At 39.9% G+C, this 20,663-nt stretch overlaps 1 protein-coding gene across 6 annotated transcripts in view; it reads right to left on the bottom strand.

The window, feature by feature from the left end:
* Positions 1-20,663, bottom strand: part of TIAM2 (TIAM Rac1 associated GEF 2) — a 172,371-nt gene that overhangs the window by 3,601 nt on the left and 148,107 nt on the right. For 5 of the 6 annotated variants that reach the window (XM_072035929.1, XM_072035931.1, XM_072035930.1 and 2 more), the window contains 8 exons: positions 8,987-9,166; positions 7,283-7,351; positions 6,782-6,907; positions 5,465-5,573; positions 4,659-4,838; positions 3,188-3,306; positions 1,901-2,009; positions 751-809 (listed from right to left, as the gene is read on the bottom strand). In XM_072035929.1, coding sequence (XP_071892030.1) covers positions 751-809; positions 1,901-2,009; positions 3,188-3,306; positions 4,659-4,838; positions 5,465-5,573; positions 6,782-6,907; positions 7,283-7,351; positions 8,987-9,166 — 951 coding nt within the window. Of the gene's footprint in view, positions 1-750; positions 810-1,900; positions 2,010-3,187; positions 3,307-4,658; positions 4,839-5,464; positions 5,574-6,781; positions 6,908-7,282; positions 7,352-8,986; positions 9,167-15,401; positions 15,542-20,663 lie in introns of those variants that run through there. The other variant, XM_072035932.1, reaches the window with a different exon arrangement.

The raw sequence follows: 20,663 nt of genomic DNA, 5'->3' as shown, positions 1-20,663 counted from the left end.
ATTTTTTTTGGGTTTAGTTTTAGAAGGACCCACCTCTCAGGAGAAAGCTTTTTCCTTCAGTACCCTACACTGTAAATGTAGTTGTAATGGTGATAGACACAGCTTTGGAATTTGTACTTGTTTCAACTTTTAAAAGCATTTGTTTTTAATGGATTACAAAAATACTTTACATATAAGTAGTGCTAGGGTACAAATTTCCCATGAAGAAACCCCAGCTGTAGACTAGCAGAATACATTAATCATGTAGCTTCTACTACTTTTAAAGCCCATTCCATCTGTTACAATTTGCAGGTTGCAGTACTTCACCACTGGTACTCAAGGTATACAGTTTGCTGCTTTAGTATTACAGTTCTGTAAATGGGGCCAGAATAGGTTACATTTATAGTGTTCCCTTTCCTTTCAAAGCGATCAAGGGTCAATAAAAAGTGGTCTTTAACCCTCACTGTGTTAAGGCAGGCCACCAAAAATGCCATCTGAAAGAATATGATTCCTACATGGCTGTCCACCTGGCAGAACTAGTGTGTGGCTCACACAGAGGAGGTGGTGCTCCTTATTGAAGAACCAAAAATAGTTCTTATTACATAGATACTGAGAATTTGTTTTAGCTGTACTAGCTAAAATTCCAGCCCAGTGAGAGAAGGTGACGTTTTATTTACCAGTCACTCCCCCTTCAGCACTGTTGTGGTGCATCTTACACTGCAGCAGGATCCTGGGTATAAATATCTACCACTTAACTGTCAGCAGACTTACCATTTTCTTTTTCAGTTTGTAGTTCTCCTTATACACCAGTATTACAGCCCTCTTAAAGACTACAAATAAATAAAAAAAACTACTATTAATTGCAGGTGTAATGTTTGATGAAGCTGAATATTACAGGGTAAGATAAGCATACTGATTGAGAAGCATCTGCCCTGTATTAAAGTGACAACTGAGTTTTTCATTCTATACTTGTTCATGCAATAGCAACATTATTCCTTCAGATTTTGTAGTGAACATTTAGGATGAAGCCATTCTGCACTTCTATTCTGAAACTGCTATCTGCCCTCAGTCCCACATTTTGGGTGCATTTTCCATGCTGCCCACACAGTTTTTGAAGTGGGAATAAAACTTCCCAAGTGACAGATGAGCGGTCTAAACTAGGCATCAGTCCATAGTCCTTTCATTCATACATGTCCTGCTAGGAACTCCCAGTTCCTGGGCTCAAACGTCTGGCATGTGTAGATCATTGAGACGCTCATTCAAGTGGACCTGTGGAAAATGCTCCTGCTCGTTCTTCTAGAGGTAAGCACATCCTGCCCTAATCTCTCATGCTTTCCAAGGGGAGGAGTACACAACAACCCCGAGGAAGAGAAACTTGTCTTCTTAAACGACATTTTAAAGAAAAGTTTGTGGTTTTTTTGTTTGTTTGTTTGTTTTGTTAAAGAAATGGATAAGTGCGTAGCATGTTTGACTGGAACTTTTTGATTACTCAGTTAATTATTAAATGATTACCAGTATGTATACAGTTTAGTGAAACGTTTGGTTGTATGCTCTCATTTCCACTTCCATCTTTCAGGTTAAAATAATCTGTATGGAGATTGCCAGACAGCAAATTTTGATGCAACAGTTGTAAAACAGAGGTGAGGCTGGATTGCCAGGAGCGGAATAAATCACCATTTAAGTCTCCTTTGAAAGACTAATTTAGCATATTGTTCCAGAGAGAATATTGTCTCTTGAAAATCACTGTTTTCCATAGATTACACATAAAGCATCTGAGGTTGGATCAAACAGTAACACCAAATAAATGAACGGAAACTTTTCATGTTAGGAAGTCTTACAGTTCTGTGTATGTTTTCAGATACAAGTCTAGCCTAGATAGCTAGATCTGAAAGAGTAGAGAGTCCTGAAGGAAGACACTTACCAAACACTGTAAGTTCAAGGTCTTTTCTTGCTTTGCCCAACGATGGAAAAGGATTCAGCCAGGAAACTGTAGAATGCATCAGAAGTTCTCCCATGGAAAGCTCGGTCACCTGCGTTAAATTATAACAATAGATAAAAATACAGACAATTAATAAAAATATAATCAATGCTGTGATCCACAGATGTGAGTAAAATGTTAAAGTGAGTACACATTGATAACACTGTGTTTTCTTTATTTAATGTAAAGTTAGTAAGACAGATCTACACTAAGGCAGGAAAGCATGAGTAATCCCTTTTTAAAAATAGATAATAACATAAAAAGTAATAGCACCTAAGTTATGGAAGCTGCATAGAAGTCCTTGCTATTAATAACTTAGAAGAATATTAAGTTGATCTGATGACCTGTCATTTATGTATAGCCAGTTGTGAATGGGCTGATTTATTAGCTGTAAGTATCTTTAATTTCTATGGAGTAATTAGTATTAATGATGCTGCCAATGGCAGAATTAATGGAAGCCTTGTTCTCCAAGGCTCTTCTTTCTTCGGTGGACCACAACGTGGAACTGAAGAATCCCTCAGGCTGTCAGGTTTGTTTCCTATAAATGATGGGAAACTACATAGCCAGTGGAGGGTGATTTGGCTTTACGAGGAAATAAAACAACTGAGCAGGCATCTTTCATATCTGATCTCCACCTTTACTGATTTGATCTGATTAGTAATCATTTAATGTAAACGGCTAAGCTGAGACCTTGCTGCCCCAGTTCAGGGAGATGTGTGCACACAGTTCATTCAACTAATTGCTTTTGCTCTGTCAGATACTCATGGATGCCTCAGCACTAGAAGTGTAGAGAATGAGACTAACAGACATTAACGTGAATCCCCTAGAATTGCCACTTTCATTTATATGGGTGGGGAAAAAAAAAGAAGTCTTAAGAACTTAAGAACTCTGAAGCATAAAATCTAAATGCCTTTGGGCATGGATAATCTCTGCAGCATTTGAGAGAAGGAGGATATCATTATTTTTTGCTATTGAGAATTGTGTCTATGCCTGCTTGCAATTCTTGTCAGTCCAGAAGGCAGCTCTGGCAGCTGTCTGAAAATTTTTACTGTAACCTAGTGACAAAAAGAAACTTCACAGGCATATATGAAAAAGAAGTCACAATATTAAAGGAGAGTGAATGATGCCCAGCACAAATAAGTTCCCAAAATTACTTCAGGAAAGATAAAGGCACCAAACAGCTATTGGGATAATGCTTCAGGAGTGAATAAAACATGTTCCTTCTCTTACCTCCTTCTCTGTTCCACTTTGATCTGCAACCAGTTGATCAAATACAGTGCCATAATCTTCATAAATCTTCTGCATCTCATTGATGTGACTTGCTACTTTTTCCATTGCCTTCAGTGCTTCTGTAAGGTTCAAAAATTTCATAGACAGCTATGTAATTCAATTGTAGGTTCTAAATATGACATTTTTTATTGGAATGTACTTGAAGCAGCCAAACTTTTGCAGCATTCCCGGGGTTTGGTGAACAGAATTCTACGTTTAGATCAGTGCTTCTCATAGCAACTGCAGAAAGCATGCTTCCTGATCAGAGTAAGTGGAAAATGCTTGTCTGATCTCTGAAGTGCCTGAAAAAGACTGCAGTGTGTTCTAGTGATGAATATTCACATATTTGGGGGCTCACGACAACATGATAGTAAACACAATTAAGTTTTGCATTTTGTATAAATGGGGCCACTAGGCTCTCCAGAGTAATCTACACTCATACTAGAGTAAGTCATTTGATGAGCTTCAATGGAAACCAATTGAATTTAGCTCTCCACAAAGTGGATTAAGAAATACAGTGCTAGGCTGTGCAAATTCCTCACTGATTGTTATCCTTGAAATTAAATGCTGGTAGTCAGGTTTTATTTAAATTTTGTTTTCCAGGCAAGAGTGACACTAGATTTCATTACTTTTATGTTAATCCACAAAGGACTTGGAGAAGGCCACTTAATTTCCCTAGTTCTACCAGCTCTTAATGGTATAGTCTTTTAGCAGCTTGGTATTTACCCTGACCTGCAAGTGAGTCACCCCCAGCCTGGCTGTAATGGCAAAGAAACAGTACTAGAAGCTCCATTCGAAGTCAGTAACAGCCTTTTGACTTTTTGCTGACAGTATATTTGGCCTGAATCTATTTTGTTAAAATGAAAATCGATCCATAAAATAAATCTCTGGACTTTCATCTATGAGCTGCTGACAGATCTGAACTGGAATTTGCCAGGGTGAAGTCCCAAGCATCTGAGCCTAGAAAAACAATCAACCCTAATATGTATTAGGCAGACAAGTCTTTCTGAGTGGGAAAACAGCAGAGCTTTTAGACAGGACACTTCTACGCAAGCAAGAGTCACAGCCAAGCCTCAAACAAATAAAATACCCTTCTGTGATGCTGCTAAACTTTGACACATTTCAAGAACTTAATAACCACAAGATGGAGCTTTGGTCAGTGTTTCCCAGGTGCAAGAACAGCACAATGATCTAACATTCCTGTCACAAGAATTCAGGAGAAAGACCCCAGTCCTATTTGTCATGACAAATCCTGGGCATACATACCTCTCACAGGGACTTGGACACACCAAGTGGGAATGTCTGCTAAAAGCACAAGAAAGCTACTTGCTGTTTTTAATAAGTGGGAGAAAATTATCTAGGTCATCTTCAGAAAAGCTTGGAAATCAAACTTAATTCATACTCAATCCAGTAGAGGAATGCAAGAAGTTACCTGTCAAATGATAGTGCTCCTCACTCTCGTTGTCAGTCAGAGACACCAGCTCTTTTAAAAGCAGAGGATATTTCAGCACTCTCTGAACAGGCTTTATGAGATACGACTCCAGTGTAGAAGAGTGTTGCTTTGTGGGATTGCGAGCGTCCAGAAAGGCCTTAAAGGCACTATCTGTTTTGGCTAAATACAAATAAAACAGTCGGTCAGCTGAACATGGAAGTGATAGCTTGAAAGCACAAAATTGCAATGTGTACCAAAATCCCCACATTTTTCAATAGGTGCCTTGCACTATTCATTTCATAATCATGTCCTGCATTAAATAATGTACAGAAGGGCTAAGAGAACAACTATTTCAAAGCGACATTTTCCACTGCACTGCAGACCTATTCTGCATCAAATTAAAAAAAAAAAAGAAAAAAAGTGATAGAAGAGGAAGTAATTCCTCGCTTACTCTGCCATTTATTGCAGCTTTGATTGACATCCATCCTTTAACACGTATGTATACAGAAACCAAACACAGCTGCTGCTTTTTGGAGTATGAGCTGCATCTGCAGACAGCACAAACTTGTGGCCAGATGTTTGTTGCTCTTCAGGCCACTGCTTACTTGTCACAAAAGAAATCTCATCCCTTCAGTTCTACACTATGCTTTAGCAGAACTGCAGATCTCAGCTATTTCTCTTGAAAGATGCCCTATTAGCCCTTGCTTTGTACCAATATTCTCTGCAAGTCAAGGAGATTTGTTACAGCACTTCACTGACATTTAAATTCATGCTAATGAATTACAGTAATGAAGACAATAAATTACCTCTCTCGAGAACTTTCTGAACTTTGATGTGGTTGGCACAGAAGCCACTGTACAGTTTAAAGTGGTCAGCATAATACAGAAAGGATCCTCCAAGGGAGAACAGCAATTTCTGAAATCAACACAATCAAAATATTTACTTCATTACTAGAATCCAAAATAAATGGTCAGGCACATAACACAGGCTCAACGATGTGACTATCTGCTATCTTCATTTCTATATTCTATATTACATATATATATATTACATGAATACATTATTGGTAGTAGTTCCGTGATGTTTCTGTGTTTTTCTTAGGGTGTAGAGTTCAGCCTATTTTGGCAAAGCCTGCATTTTTTCCTCAGTTCTCCCTGAGCAGGTGACACCACTGTAGACATTGACTTACTGTATCTTTGAGGTGGCATAGGAACAAAAATCAACAAGACACCTAATAGGGTATGCTGTGCTGAGAAAACACATGAGCACTTGGAAGCAAGGCATAGAAGCACCAAAGCCAGAAAGGACAGCATAAAACAAACACAGGATTGCTTTCCAACTGTTTTCCTTCTTTGAGGCAGGTAGTAATTACAGGGCACCTCTCATTTTCTTGGATGAAGGGGAGGATGAGAAGATGTGGGAGGGACTGAATCACGAGGGAGATCTTTTTAGAAAAATGCTTCCCAAAGCAAAGACAAGTAGTGAAGGAGGAGGAGGGGGAGGAGAAGAAGGAGGAGGAGAGCAGCCCTCTCCCCTCTTTTTAATCAATGTTTGCTCCACAAAAGGCAGCAAGTGTCAGAGAGACCTGCCAGCAGTCTCGCCTAGCTCTTTGACAGTGACATCTCCGAGGAACCTTCCTCCAGTTATGTCAGGTACTGAGTGGTGCCACGGAGGGAGACAGCACAGCAAGGGCACAGTCTACAGTCATCTACACTTCATACGCCCTCTTAGACCTCGCAACATGAGAAACTTGTGCTGCATTTAACGGGAAAAGCTTCCAGTCTGTAGTGGGTGAACTGGGCATAGCTGGGAGCACAAGGGGGGGAAGAATTCAGCACAGTGACAAAAACCTTTCTACAGAAGTGATGCATCACGTAAGCGTTGCTACTTCATAGCATACTCAGAAGTATGACTACTCCACATCTCCCATTTTACATCCTCTGCCACGGGAAAGAGGAAGATAAAACCATGGAAAATAGCACTTATCTTTCACTGCTGAATAGGTGTCTGTAATCCAAAGTAATGCTTCAAACATAAAAGCAATTATATGAAACAGTTTTAAGGCTGGATTTCTACAAACATTTCCAGGCACCCTGAGAGGTATTTAATGACCAAATATTTACCCGGAACTGGGATGGTGTTTCCAGTGTATTAAAATCCGAGGAAGAAGATATTCCATCTTCAAGGGTCTCCAGAAACACCTTCTGAAAATCCAGCATTTCTGGCAGGCTGCCGAACAAGGACTCCATCTGTGAAAAACATCAGGCTATGAGGTACAGCACTGCATACATCTAACTGTGGTCTTGAGAAAACAGTCCACTAAGGAGACACGACACACAAAGTGGTCACAAAGGCCAGTAACATCTTCATTAATACTTTTTGAATGGGTTTTATAAAAAAGCTGTTACAAAACCCCAAAGATTTCTTAGCAGTTAAGTCAGAACAATTACCATTTAAAAAAAGGAGTGACGCATGCACCAAACAGAAAGGCAGTGACTAGTGTAATTCCTATTGTTATGTTCGTTGTTTTCCTTTTCTCTCATGCTCTCAGCCATGAAAAATCCAAATGCCAAGGTCTTAACCCACAAAAGAATTAAAAGAATATCTTTCAGTTATTCCCTCACCTCATCTTGGGTAAGGAAGGTTTCATTTTGAAGAGGCTCCAGGTATAGCTCAAAGAGGCAGCTTAAGTCCTGCAAGAAACAGAATTTATTCACTTTTTATGTAACAATTTGAAATTGTTGCTTATATGACAACTGTGGGATTACAGGTAATTTTCAGGAGTAAAGCTAGAGATAAAATTCCTTTTCTGTAACTAAGTCACCTGTGTGTTGTTAGCACTAAAGTGATTGCTAAATTAAAAGCAAATTGATTTCAGTGTAATGTTTTTGTTTCATCCTTAAGGCTTCACAGACTGATTATAACAAATTATATTTTAGTATAGCATGAGGAGAAAATGTTACAGACAATGGCTTTCTAAAGAGTACAAAGGTCTGTGTATGTGAACAGCATCAAATGTTTTAATCATGCATGTTAGATAAACCATATAAATAGCCACTCATTTAAATAGCAGAGCTAATATTTGTAAGGACATATAACATATTAAAATCCTATAGGCATTAAAGCATTCGGTTATATTGTCAGGGAGGCATGATTAGGGGCTGTTTCAGTCACTTCTTCAAAGAATTGGTGTCACTTTTGAAGACTTACTATCCCACACCAAAGCATGGCGGCAAAGTTGGGGCCCACACTGCAGGGCTCCGTGACCCTGAGAAAAGAAACGGCAGAAATCCTTATGGAGAAGGAATAACGAGCAGTTCTTTGAGAACCCCATAATGAGCATTTACAACCTGCTAGGATTCTGCCTGGTACTACTGCATATTTCAGTGACCTCCATGGTCATGCCTCCTTTGTTCAAGCGATTTCTCTATCAGAAACACCAGCTGGACATACACAGGGGTTCATGTTCGGTAAAGCTTCCTCAAGCTTTCCAGCATATGGTTGTATTAGTGTGTGGGTGGATATTCTAAAAACAACAGCCTGAAAGTGCTTTCTCTTGTTTTCCATACACATTACTGCAGCAAGTGCTGATATCACTAAGTATGTTTTTTGAGATCAGGTAAATGATTCCTCTTTGCTGAAGGTCGATGATATCAAGCTTACCACATTTTTTTTTGGCATTCATCCACATTAATTTTGAATTTATAAAAAGAAGAGACATATCTATCAAATTATGGGCTTATCAGTCATAGGAGAAATAAGACGTATGATGTTACAAGCAACTGAAGTTGTGTCTTCTAACTTTGCTGATTCAAAAATAATTAAGTACTATTTTCCACAATTACACTTTTTTATAATTTGTAGGAGACTGATCTGTTCTACCAGGATTTACTTTCATTTTGAAAACTATGGAAACCTATCGCAGAATCACAGAATCAGCTAGGTTGGAAGAGACCTCCAAGATCACCTAGTCCAACATCTGACCTAACACTAAACCCTATCACTAAACGTCCTCCACTAACCCATATCACTAAGCTCTACATCTAACCTCCCCTGGAAGACTCCAGTGTTCAAACACGACAGATAACTACTTCCCATAAATTACGACTTTCCAATATAAATACAAATTGACTAAAACTAAAGCTACTAGATCAAATCCTACAGCCTCTATAACAGTTTACTAAAACAGGAACAATTAGGTAAGCAGACTGTATGTTATGACCCTCGTTACATAAAGGTAAGCATGAAATATATTAAGAGCATCTATAAGTCATGGCCAGCCTCAAAAAGAAGGGTGTAGCTAGCCAGGTTTTCGGTTTATTTATTACCTTGACATAGGATTTCTCAGTGTCCATAAGTTCTTGGATGACTTTCCTCAATCTGTCTGCATCAGAAAGGTGGCGAGCCAGTGGTCGTGGAGGTTGATCCTGGTTGTCCTTCTGTCCTTCCATATTGCTCGCCTGAACTTCTTGGAAGTTTCTGCACAGTGCGCTGATCTGTTCTGCGCTCTGATAAATGAAAAGAAAGAGACAAGCACTGATGTTTTAGAACTGTACTATAATTATTTTTAAATTCCTCAAGTTTTGCTCCTGTTCCAAATTCAGGCTCCAGAGCATGTGCTGATTTTTGTCAAATACATATCCTTGTAGCTTTGAACAGCTTGAATTTGTAACAGATCTAGATCATAACAGTAAAATTAAATAAAAAGTTTCTAGCACTTTTGCAGTGCAAAGAATTTAGAGTCTTTACATACAAGCTTGTGAGATGCAAAAGATGGGAGAGCACTCAGATATATCATGATTTGATTCTTTTGACAATAGCATCACACTATTTTCCACCTGTCTTGCAACACTCACTACATCAATATAGAAGGAATTGGTAGATAAAGATCTTTTAAGCATCCAAAATAACTTATATTTGTTGTCTGCTACCTGTATGTATGGTGATGTGTGGCTTTGTTGCTGGTTGACTGGGGGGGAGGGGAGTTAGGGGGACTGGTGTGTGTGTGGTTTTTTGTTCAAAAGGCATGGATTGTCAAAAGATGTTTATTACACTTTCAAAAATGAGAAATTGACACCTAAATTTTTGAAGTTTTTTAGAAGAATAATACATATGGGGAAAAAAAAAAACTATATTTCAAGCCAAGTAGGAGCTGGAACAGCAACTGTTAATCTTATAAAGCAAAGATGGAGGAAAAAGAGATTTTCTGACAGTATGAAATGGTTGTGTAGTTTGCTTTTGTATGACCACCACTAGTATCTGAGAGCAGCTTTTTCAGGCAATAATGCTTAGATTGAAAATCATTCCACTGTTCCCTTTCATACATAACGTTTTCCTGAATATTGCTAACATTTTCCTAGAATATTGCTACCATTACCCAGTTCTACCTTAGCAACTGTTGGTATCTACCTCTTTATACTACATGAAACAATTTTCCTTAAGTGCTTCTGTTTTACGCACTCTCTCTGAGATACTGGACAGTTGCACATGCTGTGCCACTGATTATTTCCTATTTAGTGAATGCACTCAGTAGAGGCCTACATGAATGCTGCCTTATTTCAAGTGGAAGTCTTGTTTCAGTGAAGAAATCAGGGCATGAGTGCATTTCAGAACTGTCTTGATCTGTACTAATTTTGTGCGAAAGCTGTTTCAAGTGGCCCTTTTAGGATCTCGTGATTCACCACTGATTATGTGGAACTGTGAAGTTCACCAACATCCTGTGTCATCAAATGAGCAAACACAGAAGTTATTCTGAAACGGAACTGAGCTATACTAAACCCTCTGTAAGGTGGAGGCTAAATGTACGAGCAATAACAAATCTCAGCCATTCATGTGGAAAAACAGATACATCCCTCACACCTCTCTGAAGGAAATAAATGTTAAAATGCCAAAAACTTGCCACGTAGTCCATATCACTCCAGAGCTTCCCAGCCTCCAGTTTTGAACAATGCCACCACCTCTAAAAAAAGTTGTTAGTTCCATCACTAAGATGTGAAACCATCCTCCACAATCCTATCTAATGACAGCTTTCAGGACTCTGAAATTCAGATACATACTATATTTACAGTATTTATTAGGACCCGATAAAATGCAATGTGAACTGAAAGGTGTTTGTTGGTGTTACAGATGCACACTGATGGAGTATGTTAAAAGAAAAAAAAAAAAAAAGAAAAAGAAAAAAAAACACCTTTGTGCTACTTAAAATACTTAATGTTTTGGAAATAAATCATAACTTTGTTTAGTAAATGGGGGAGAAAGGGATATTTTAAAACAACTTCTAAATAGCTCTAAAGTACCTGAGTTTTGTTTTCATTGTTTTTGATGTCAAAGTTTTGAGTTTGTATCAGAATGACTCAGGTTTTATGCTGTCTGCAGCTCAAGGTGTATGTGGGCAGCCTGATTTACATCAACATGATGCTTGATCAAGGGTACTAGATCAAGGACATGAGGCAGCCTATTGAAAGCCAGTCCTAAACATCATCGTCATGCAGTTTTACCAGGAAGAGTATGAAGTGCTCTGTTACTCCTCAATCACCACAGCACAAAGGGTTAGGATAGGCAGATGCTGGAGAACATGCTGCATGTCCTCCATACCCTCGGGTTTTGGGCTGGAGCTGCATCTGCCACCAAGAACCATGAAAGGCTAGTCAATCAGAAGTTACATGCATACAGAAGGTATTGCACATCCACTCCTACACATCGTACAGACCATGGATGTAAGAATACATGTTGCCAGTGAAGCCACAAGGTGTACATTAGGTTCTGGACCAGAAGCACAATATTCATGAGGAACTTCATAATGATGAACAAATGGAAAGGAATAAAAATAACTCTTGTACCCTGTTTCTTTCCAAAACTCCCTAACCACCTGGGTTGGAGTCCTCACCCTTTAATGCTACTCTGGATGCTGGTTTCCACCTCCCACACCAACCAATTTCCTGCTCCTTATTCTTTTTGCTCTTTCAAACAGATCTTTCTAGAAGGGCTCTAACAACAACCTCTAAGAACATATCTTTTACAGGTGGTGGGTGGGCAGGAAAAGCCCAGCCTCTGCCCTGTTACTATCATCAATGCCCTGTTAGCATTGACGTAGAATTTCAAAGCCACCTTGGCATTTTGGATGTCAAAGCAGACTTTGGCAGTCCAGTGTCTTTGAACCAGGAAGCCTCAAGAGGAGCCCCAAGTTACATCCTTGAGTTAAGGTAGGAATTAACCCTGAATTTGCTCTGAAAATGGCACTGCAGCACCTAACACTGGCAATTTGACTCTCAGATACATCTGGTAAAGTCCTCAAGCACACAGCTTCTTTTATTTGCACAAGGCCACAGCTGTGAGTCCTTAGTAAAAATCTATGCCAAACTTTGTAGCATGCAACCCATCAGAATAAAATTATGTTAGTTGGTGGTATAGTCACCTGGGATAGAAAAGCCCAGGTGACTGACTGTGGCCAAGGCTGCAATGCAGCTGGGTATAAAGAAGAGACGAAGAGTATACACTGGAAGCAACAAACCTTCCCCATAATCCATCACTTGAGATTATGTACACCACTTTCAGCAACAGTTGTAGGAAACTGCAAAGCAGCTTCAGCTTATCTTTGGCTCTGGACAGCAGATAAGGCTAAAGATCCAAAAACTCAGACTAGTAGTGCTAGATTTGAATGGCAAAGTTGGGAAAGAGAATGGGAGGTTATGCAAGGTTTGTAGAAAAGCAAGCACTTGCATTCCAGAAATCAAGTTAAGCAGCACTGCTCCACTTTATTGGCTGCTTTCACAGATTTTCCAATAAACCTGTATAAACCCTTCTACCAGACCCAGCAGTCAAGGGAGGAAGCTTCTTGTCCCATAAACTCTCAGCCTCTAAAAAATGGAAAGATATATAGAAACAGCCTTGAGAAACTCTTTCTTTTTATCCCTGTATGTTTGTGACTCATAATTAGCTCCTACATTAGGACCTAATTAGGATTGTTCACAGCAACCTTAGCAGGGAAAGTTCCAGTCCACATAATTGTCAGCTTGACCCATAGCTGTCAACCACCACAGTGGCACTCAGCTTGTAAGATGAAGCATGTCCCATTTTCTATAATAGTCATGAGAAGAAATATTAGAGATTATTCCTTCAAAGTGAACAAAAGATACTCTTACAAGGAATGTCTTAAAGATTTTCTTTGCTCCTTGCAGACAAGCATATCATCATCTGAGGCTGTGCTATCCCCAACAGAGTTAAAAATCTCCATAAAATTAATTGGTGAGAGTGCAGAAGACATTAATCAACAGTGGTTAAGCATTAGCACAACAATTTCATGGCTACCCTGTGACTTTCTACTGAACGATAGTGATTGAGCATAAATGCTGCACAAGGTCAATTAGTGTTACGGTGTCTCTGCTCATTGCTGTTTATTCTACTCTCATTTATACACCTCATGTACTCTGTCAGTAGGGTTTGGTGTGGGGTCTTTTTACCATTGGTAGTGGTGTTTTTTGGTTTTTTTTTTTGGAAAAAGTGATGGAAAGGAAAATATTGAGTAGGCTTACAAGACTCTTCAGGCTGAGAAAGATTCCTTGGGAAGGTTACAACGGAGCATGTCCTTTGACAAGTTTCCAGATTCCTGTACCTTTGTGAAGGACACTGACCACACCAATGTGCAGATCACTGACCCTTTGAATTCTTTATCCATACAGGAAGTGTATGCTCAGAAAGCAAGCTGCTGAAACAGATTAGTCTTGTATCCTTTAAGAATGAGCAGCCTACAGCTCAGGGCTATCTGGTGTATATTTTTCCAGGAAGTAAGACTGGAAGCACCAGTCAGCAGAAGAAACACAATTACATGGGATTTTCAGAAGGAACAACTGGCCAAAGACATTTTTACACCCCTCGTTGTGAAAAAGGAAAAAGCCTTTGGAGCTGTCCGTCACATTCCTTTTGTATCAGAAGACATTTCTCTCCGGAACAAAGGCAGGCCTTGTAGCCATCGTGTTTTGTGTGTCCATCACTGTACAGGCTTCTCTGTCACCATCAGTCTGGCAAATGCTTTGTAACACGTAATGCAAAAGGCTGGAAAGTCACAGGTCTTAGATCCTCAAGACTGATGAAGAAAGCAGCCGCATGTTGGACACCAATACAGTACAGGCACTCCTCTAAACTGTTCATTAAGACTGAAAAAAATCAGCATGCTTTTACTGAAAACAGCCTTGTGGGATTTTTACCATAGGTTTCTGGGCAAGGCTTCTGCTCAGCTTTGGGCAATAGATGTTAAAGCAGTAGATTCACTCATCACAATTTTTGTTTTGGTCTTTCTTTTTTTCCACAACTTCAAGGCCACTTAGAAGATGAAACTGTTCCTGACCAACACTGCTAAAATTCTGGGGGTCTCTTTTATTTAGCTGTCTTTCTTGCACACCTTTTAATTAGAACAGTTTAAAAATTGCTAAATGGAACCAGTCAAGGATAAATAAAATCTTTCAGTCAGAATTTCCCAGTTACAGTGAGATTTGCACTAGGAAAGTTATCCTGTGCAGGTAATTCATCAAGGCATCACCAAAGTTACACAGAAATCAGAAGAGCAGTAAGAGGGCTTGCTGCTCCCCTAACTCTTTCCTGACAGCAGAGGGCAAGGCCTGAAAGAAGGCTGAATGCAGGGCTCTGCAAACCAACCAAGACAATTCATCTGACTCGATGCCTAAGGTATAGTAACATGAATTTGGTGGGAAACCTGCATCCTCCCTTGCCCATCTTTCTCCTTGGCTACACAGAAAGAACCTCGGGTGACTTCGGTATTCAGTGGAAACGCGAGCTGTAAGCCAAGTCTGTGAGATGGGGTCTGGGCCCAGGAGCCTGCGGCAACCAGGCCCCAAGGAGCAGCAGCTCCTGCTGAGCTCACAGATGCTGTGCTCAGCTTCTCTGGAAATCACTCACTGAAGTCACCGGATCCAAGGCATATCAAAGGTAAATGCAAACCAGAAATCACTTCCATTGCGGAAGGTTAAACCCTGACCACACAAAATGTAAAGATAAGGGAAAAGGGCATAAAAAAAAAAAAAAAAAAAAAAAAAAGCAAAGAGAGAGGAACCCTGACAGTCCAAGTCACAAAAAGGAGGAAGGCTCCCATCAGGTAACATTAAAGCACAAAATGCAGACTTTCCCAAACCCTGACCCTGTGAAAGTATTGTCTCTCCTCTTTCCTAGGTCCCTATCCTGATGCTGTCACTCTTTAATACAGAAGGCTCATGTATTTTTCTACCATCTGTGTACTGTTGTTTTATATTTCTCAGCCATTCCTTGATTGGAGTTCTTAATTTTTCCATGTTTTTCCTACAATCCCAAACTATTTCTCAAAAACCAGGGAAATGGTTAAAACTGGTCAAAATTAACAGCGTGGATATTTCCAAATTTTCCTGAAGAATCATCTTAAAACCATCCCACCTCTTGTCAAAATCTGGATCATCACTTAGTCCTTTCTCTGACAGACACAAGAAATAACCATTTGCTGGAGCTCAGCAGCAAGCAGCACACACAACCAAGCACCCCCACCCTCCCCCCCACCCAAAAAAAAAAGAAGAAAAAAAATCAGAAAGCCCAAACCTTGTCCAGTGCAGCACACTGATATAAACTCACCCACCAAGTGCACATTACCAGCATCCACTCCCTGATTATCAGAGCTGCTATTCACCAAGCACAGAGACCCTGGCAGGGGCGTGCAGCCCAGTCCCCCACCCCAGCCCTCCCGGCTGCTGCTGCCGAACTCACCATAGAAAACATCCTGTGCAGGGAGCCGTAAGCTGCTGCTGCCTGCTGCTGGGTTTTGCGAGCCAACGCTAAACTCTTCGCTCTGGTTTTACTCCTCCTGAAGGCGGGCATAGTGGCTCGTGAATACAAAGTTTGCCAAAGGAAAGGGCCCTTCTAAAGGAAGGCAGGGACGCTTCGGTCTCCCACAAGCACACCTTCTCTCTGTGCTGAGCCGCAGCGTGCCAGCACACGCAAACACAGTGCACAAGTTTTTCCTTTTGTGCAGATTAACAAAAATGGGAAACACTGTCAACATCCCAGTTTAAGTGGGACACGAGAAACAGCCATGCCTCCTGTTATTACTACAAACAACAGTGAAAACCTGCCAGATGAGATTTTTTATACATTGCCTGATGTAGCAAATGCTGGACAAAGTGCAGTTATAGCAAGTGAACGTGGGTTTTATCTCCCCAGAAATGTACCTGCCTCTCTGCCTGTGAAATTTACTGCATAAACAAAACATCAGGTGCTTTGAGAAAATTAGCCAAATATCTAAAAATATCTAGAGGGTGCTGACTGCCCTGAAAGTCAGCGTGAATTATCAATGGTACTGATGCTCTGTCAAGGGTATATGCCACTAAATGGTGTGGCATACAAATGAACTTACAATGATAAAATGAGAAACAAATAGGCAGCTCTCTGTAAGATTTGTTCACATAATTGTGCTTGTCCTTTGTTTGAACTTTCTCATAGTAATTACATCAATAAAAAGAAACGTAAACTGTGCTCAGTAATAAATTCAGGCTTGAAAGTAAAAGTACTTATGTTGATATATTTACACAAAACAATCACGTCCACAAACAGACTATTCTAAGCACAATGCAACTTTAAATATAACATTATAGAACATTATGCCATGGAGCTGAAGAGTTACAAGACTGACAAGCAATTCATTAATAAAAGGAGAACTATACCAGTGACATAATAAAACACAGCAACTCCCATGTTCCCTCTATTGCAGCACTGTTAGGGTGCCAGGATGCTAAGATATAAGGCTTCATTCAGCACTGCCCTTGCCACCACCTCTTTGCTCTCTCACAACCCTTTTTCTTGCATCCAGATGACACGCTAAGCCTGGGCGCATATAGTCTTGGTTATGAGTGTGCTACTTCACAGGTTTCAAGGATATTCACCTCTCTACAAGCAAGGGAATAACATAGGCTTCTCCTTTAATTACCGCAATTAAACTTACATCCATCTCTTTCCAAACCGTTAGCACAACTTGACAGCTCAGCATTTGCCAAACCATAAAGCTCAGCAGCCGGGCAGCACACTATCTGAAGAACAAGGATGCTGGCTCCCTGAAACAACACGCTGCTGATAAAGCACACAGAACACATCAAAGGAGTAGGAACCGTTCATTTAGCTGATGTTTTTTGAAGACTGGGCTATTTTGCAGACAGATATCAGATTCACTGGGCAAGACGACTGTGCAACAGAAAACTAAAGGAATGGTCTCAAAGGAGTCAGATTTTCCAGGATACACAGCCTGGTATAAAAATCCAATTACATGGACCACCGTGTAGCGTATACATTTCTTATCCACCATTTGTGGTTGCTTTTACAATAGCCCATAAACACTAGGGATCCACAGATCAAGTTCAAGAAGGAAAAAATGAAAAAAAAAATATCACTAGTTTTCGGAAATTAAATGTTTACAGTACCACATATGGCACTGAAAAAATCAATGACAGATATCAGGTCAACATTTATCAAAAGTGTAACTGTACTGTCAGGAAAGGCATTGTTTCAGCTTTGTTTTTAAAATCAGCATGAGTTGTGGCAACTTCAAGTTCTGTTTTTGTAACAGATATTTGTTAAAAACACAGTGCATCCACTGGGACTGGAAAAAAAAAAAAGAAAGAAAAAAAAAAGACTGCTAAATTTCAGGTCCACGCGATATCGTCAATCTTGATTAAAAATAAAAACAGGACAGGCCTTTTTAATTCCATATTAGGAAGTTATTCTTCCCCAGATTTTCTAATTAAGCCTGAGTTATTAGCTAGCCATATGCCAGCTAAAAGATGTCACCAATTAACAGATTTTTTTTTTAAAATGTGTATTCATTAGGAAAAAAAAAACAACGCTTTAGTAATATTTTCAACTCCTATTGAGGGACTGGGATAAATCAAAAGGTAAAAAACACAAACTAAAGCAAATCAAATGAACGAAAGCCTTTTCTTTAGCATTTCTTCTTCTCCAGAAACATGAAAGAAACATTCAAACCCTCTTTAGGTACATGTCTCTTAAGTAAAATGTACAGACAAAATAATCAATCACCTTGAAATACTTTTAAGATGACTGGAAAAACAACACAGTCTCATTGTTTGTTCCTGTGTGCTTTGAGCAACACTCTTTCCCTTTACAGACATCTGTTTTTCATCTTTCCATTTCAGTGGCAGGAGGCTTGATAGTTACCATAACAGTAACCTCCTTCACACTGCAGGCTTCCCTCTATTGTCCCGATGCATCTAGGTGCACTGAGCTGCAGAGTTCGTTTCCCATCCTGCTTTTGCCCTTAATCCATGAAGGTAAAAGGCTAATTTTGCTCTGTCTCTATCCGCTTTGAATTAAAGGAAACAGCGGCTTGCCTCTGGGACAACTCTGAGCACTTGTGAGCTAACTTTTAACGTTACTCAGGACCACTAGTGAAGGAGAAAAACAACTTGTATATGCAACATATATTTTGTATATATATATCTATATGTACAATACATACATAAGTATCCTGGACTAAACAGGAGCTCTGTCATATTAGTAATCTCAAAGCACTGCAATCTAAGCTCATGCTTAATTCAGCTGGTCTCTAGATCTCTACAGTGATCTAGAAGGACTTTGTTTTTCACTTATAAATGTGGGTGGATGATTTTTCTCAGTATTTTTGTCATTCTTATTATGCTAATAACATGCTTTAAAATGTCTTTAAAGCATATTTTCAAAGCATAATTGACCAAAATGAAGACACTTGCTTTAATTCCAGTGCTTAAAAATAGTTAATATTCCGAATGTTTAAAATGAATTCTGGTTTAATTTTTAAATTCAAGCATCTTAAATACAGTTTTTAACATTTTCACCCATAGTGTTTTGTGCTGAATACAAAAACTTTTTTTTTGAGTGCCGAATTAGAAACTATGGCAACCATTAAGACATTATCTTTGCAGTTGCATTCATCTTTCACAATATATTTCCGCTAAGTGCCTTTAAAGTCAGAGATGGCTACCCTTACCTTTTCGCGCATATTGAATCTCAAACGTTAAAAGATGCAATAATCCCACTGTAAAGACAGAGGCAGACCCCTCAACTCCACATCAACACTCCTCCTGGTTTCATTGGGCTTTTGCTTGGATACTACAGGAGGACTCGGCTTCAGAATTATTTCAGATGGAAATAATTAATCAGCACACAAATGAATGTCTAGATCTGCCTGCAGTATGCTGACAAGCAGAGACAAGCACACAAGCGCTATGGACAGCAGGTAATGAAACGTGAAAATCTGTTGGCAGCTCCCTGAGTATCTGACTCAACTGATCCCATAATTTCTTAATTCTTCCCCTTCTTCCTTCCTTTCAGGTTTCTTTTTGTTTTTGCAGAATCTCCTGCAGATACTAGATTTTTTCCATTTTGGCTTTTCAGATCTACCTTTGGCCCTACACGTTCCTGACAGAAGAAAATAGGAATCAACGCCTAATTAAAGCACATGAGGGTACCCGGGATGCTGTAGTTGTCTGAAATCCTGACTTTGTGCCCTGTGTGTGATGCATTGTGTGCGACACTGTGTGCAACTTTGAAGTGACTTTGTGTCCTGTGGATAAATGCTGGGCACATCACATACCTCAGCATGCGCTAAAATTGTGCTTAAATGCTTCTCCATGGCAAGGGGGAAAGCATATGTTATTTATTGTCAGCACTGTAATAGAACAGTATCTCAGTCTTTAAAAAAGAAGAAAAAAAATATATATATATAAATCTACAGCTTGCAGAGAGCTTTTCCACTTCCCCAAGTCTGTCAGCAGCATGACTAGGTATCTTTACCTTCCACTTCAAAGTCAAATGCAGCCATCCTGTCCTATACTGCAGATGACCAAGGTTGCCTTTGGAGGCCCAGGGTGGTGGATGCTAATGAAGATTCCTGTCCTTCATCAGTGAAATCAAAAGCATCTCCAGTGACTTTGCCAACCATATTTTCTGCCAATGAACCAACACTTTTCTCACATGCTTCTCTTTTTACCTGCAGCCCCAGGGTTTTTTCCCAGAAGACCAGGAAGACAAGATGCATTATAACTTGTCTCTCACCATCTTCTTTTGTTTGCAAGCATCAGCAGAGTTTCTTCTCTTGACCAAAACCATCTGCACAGTTTACACTGACAACTGTCATGGTGCTTTTGAGAGGACATTTCATTCAGTCAGAGGAAAAACAACTACCACCTCCCCTCCCAGCCCCAGCAAGGCAATGTAACAGCACAAAGCACAACAACACAAGTTCACACCTCTGCATGCAAGATCTGCACAACCTTCTTTTGCTTTTGTTTCTTGCTATTCCCCACCAGTAAGTACATATGCTGCTCTCCATCTAGAGCCTGAGTTAGTGTCTGGTTACATGCTCACTCTAGATATAAGACATTTCATGCTTAAAGCTTTACGTCTTCAAGGCTCCCCATTACATTAGTCAAGACAGGCAACTTGTATTCGAAATTTAGGTCATCCATAGGATAGCTCTGCTGCATATGAAGAACTGCCTGACAAAGGCAATAAAGTGAAATCCAGGACTGGGGTTAGAAGCAAGAACTCACTGGTAAGTTTACAGCTTCTGTAACGTAGTGCATCGGTTTTGGTGCTTTCTCCAGGGGATGGAACAAAATACTGAAATCTAGAGTTATTAGCAAAACGCTTACAGACTTCCAACAGTCCATGAGTGAAAACTCATGTCTCTGATACCCTCCTGAAAAGGATGCATGATGACAGCAGGGCTTTGGCTCCACATTGCTGGGGCCAGCCCCTTGGGTTGGGCTCACTGCAGGCTAGGCTGTCTGCAAGGGAAGCACAATAATTAACAGAGCTCCCCACGGCCTCTGTCGTGCTTTCAGTGCAGAACTGTCCCCTCCAGGCAGAAATGAATCAAGGAAAACCACTGCTGAGGAACATGCTTTTTTCCCATGTTAGCTCCCAGACTCCCTAAATGCATCTCACATCTGGAAAGAAATGACACTGAGATTGAAGAGGTGT

This window comes from Anas platyrhynchos, chromosome 3 (genome assembly GCF_047663525.1).
Source record: "Anas platyrhynchos isolate ZD024472 breed Pekin duck chromosome 3, IASCAAS_PekinDuck_T2T, whole genome shotgun sequence".
In the NCBI taxonomy this organism is placed as follows: Eukaryota; Metazoa; Chordata; class Aves; order Anseriformes; family Anatidae; genus Anas; species Anas platyrhynchos.
This window is presented reverse-complemented; position numbering and strand designations above follow the sequence as displayed.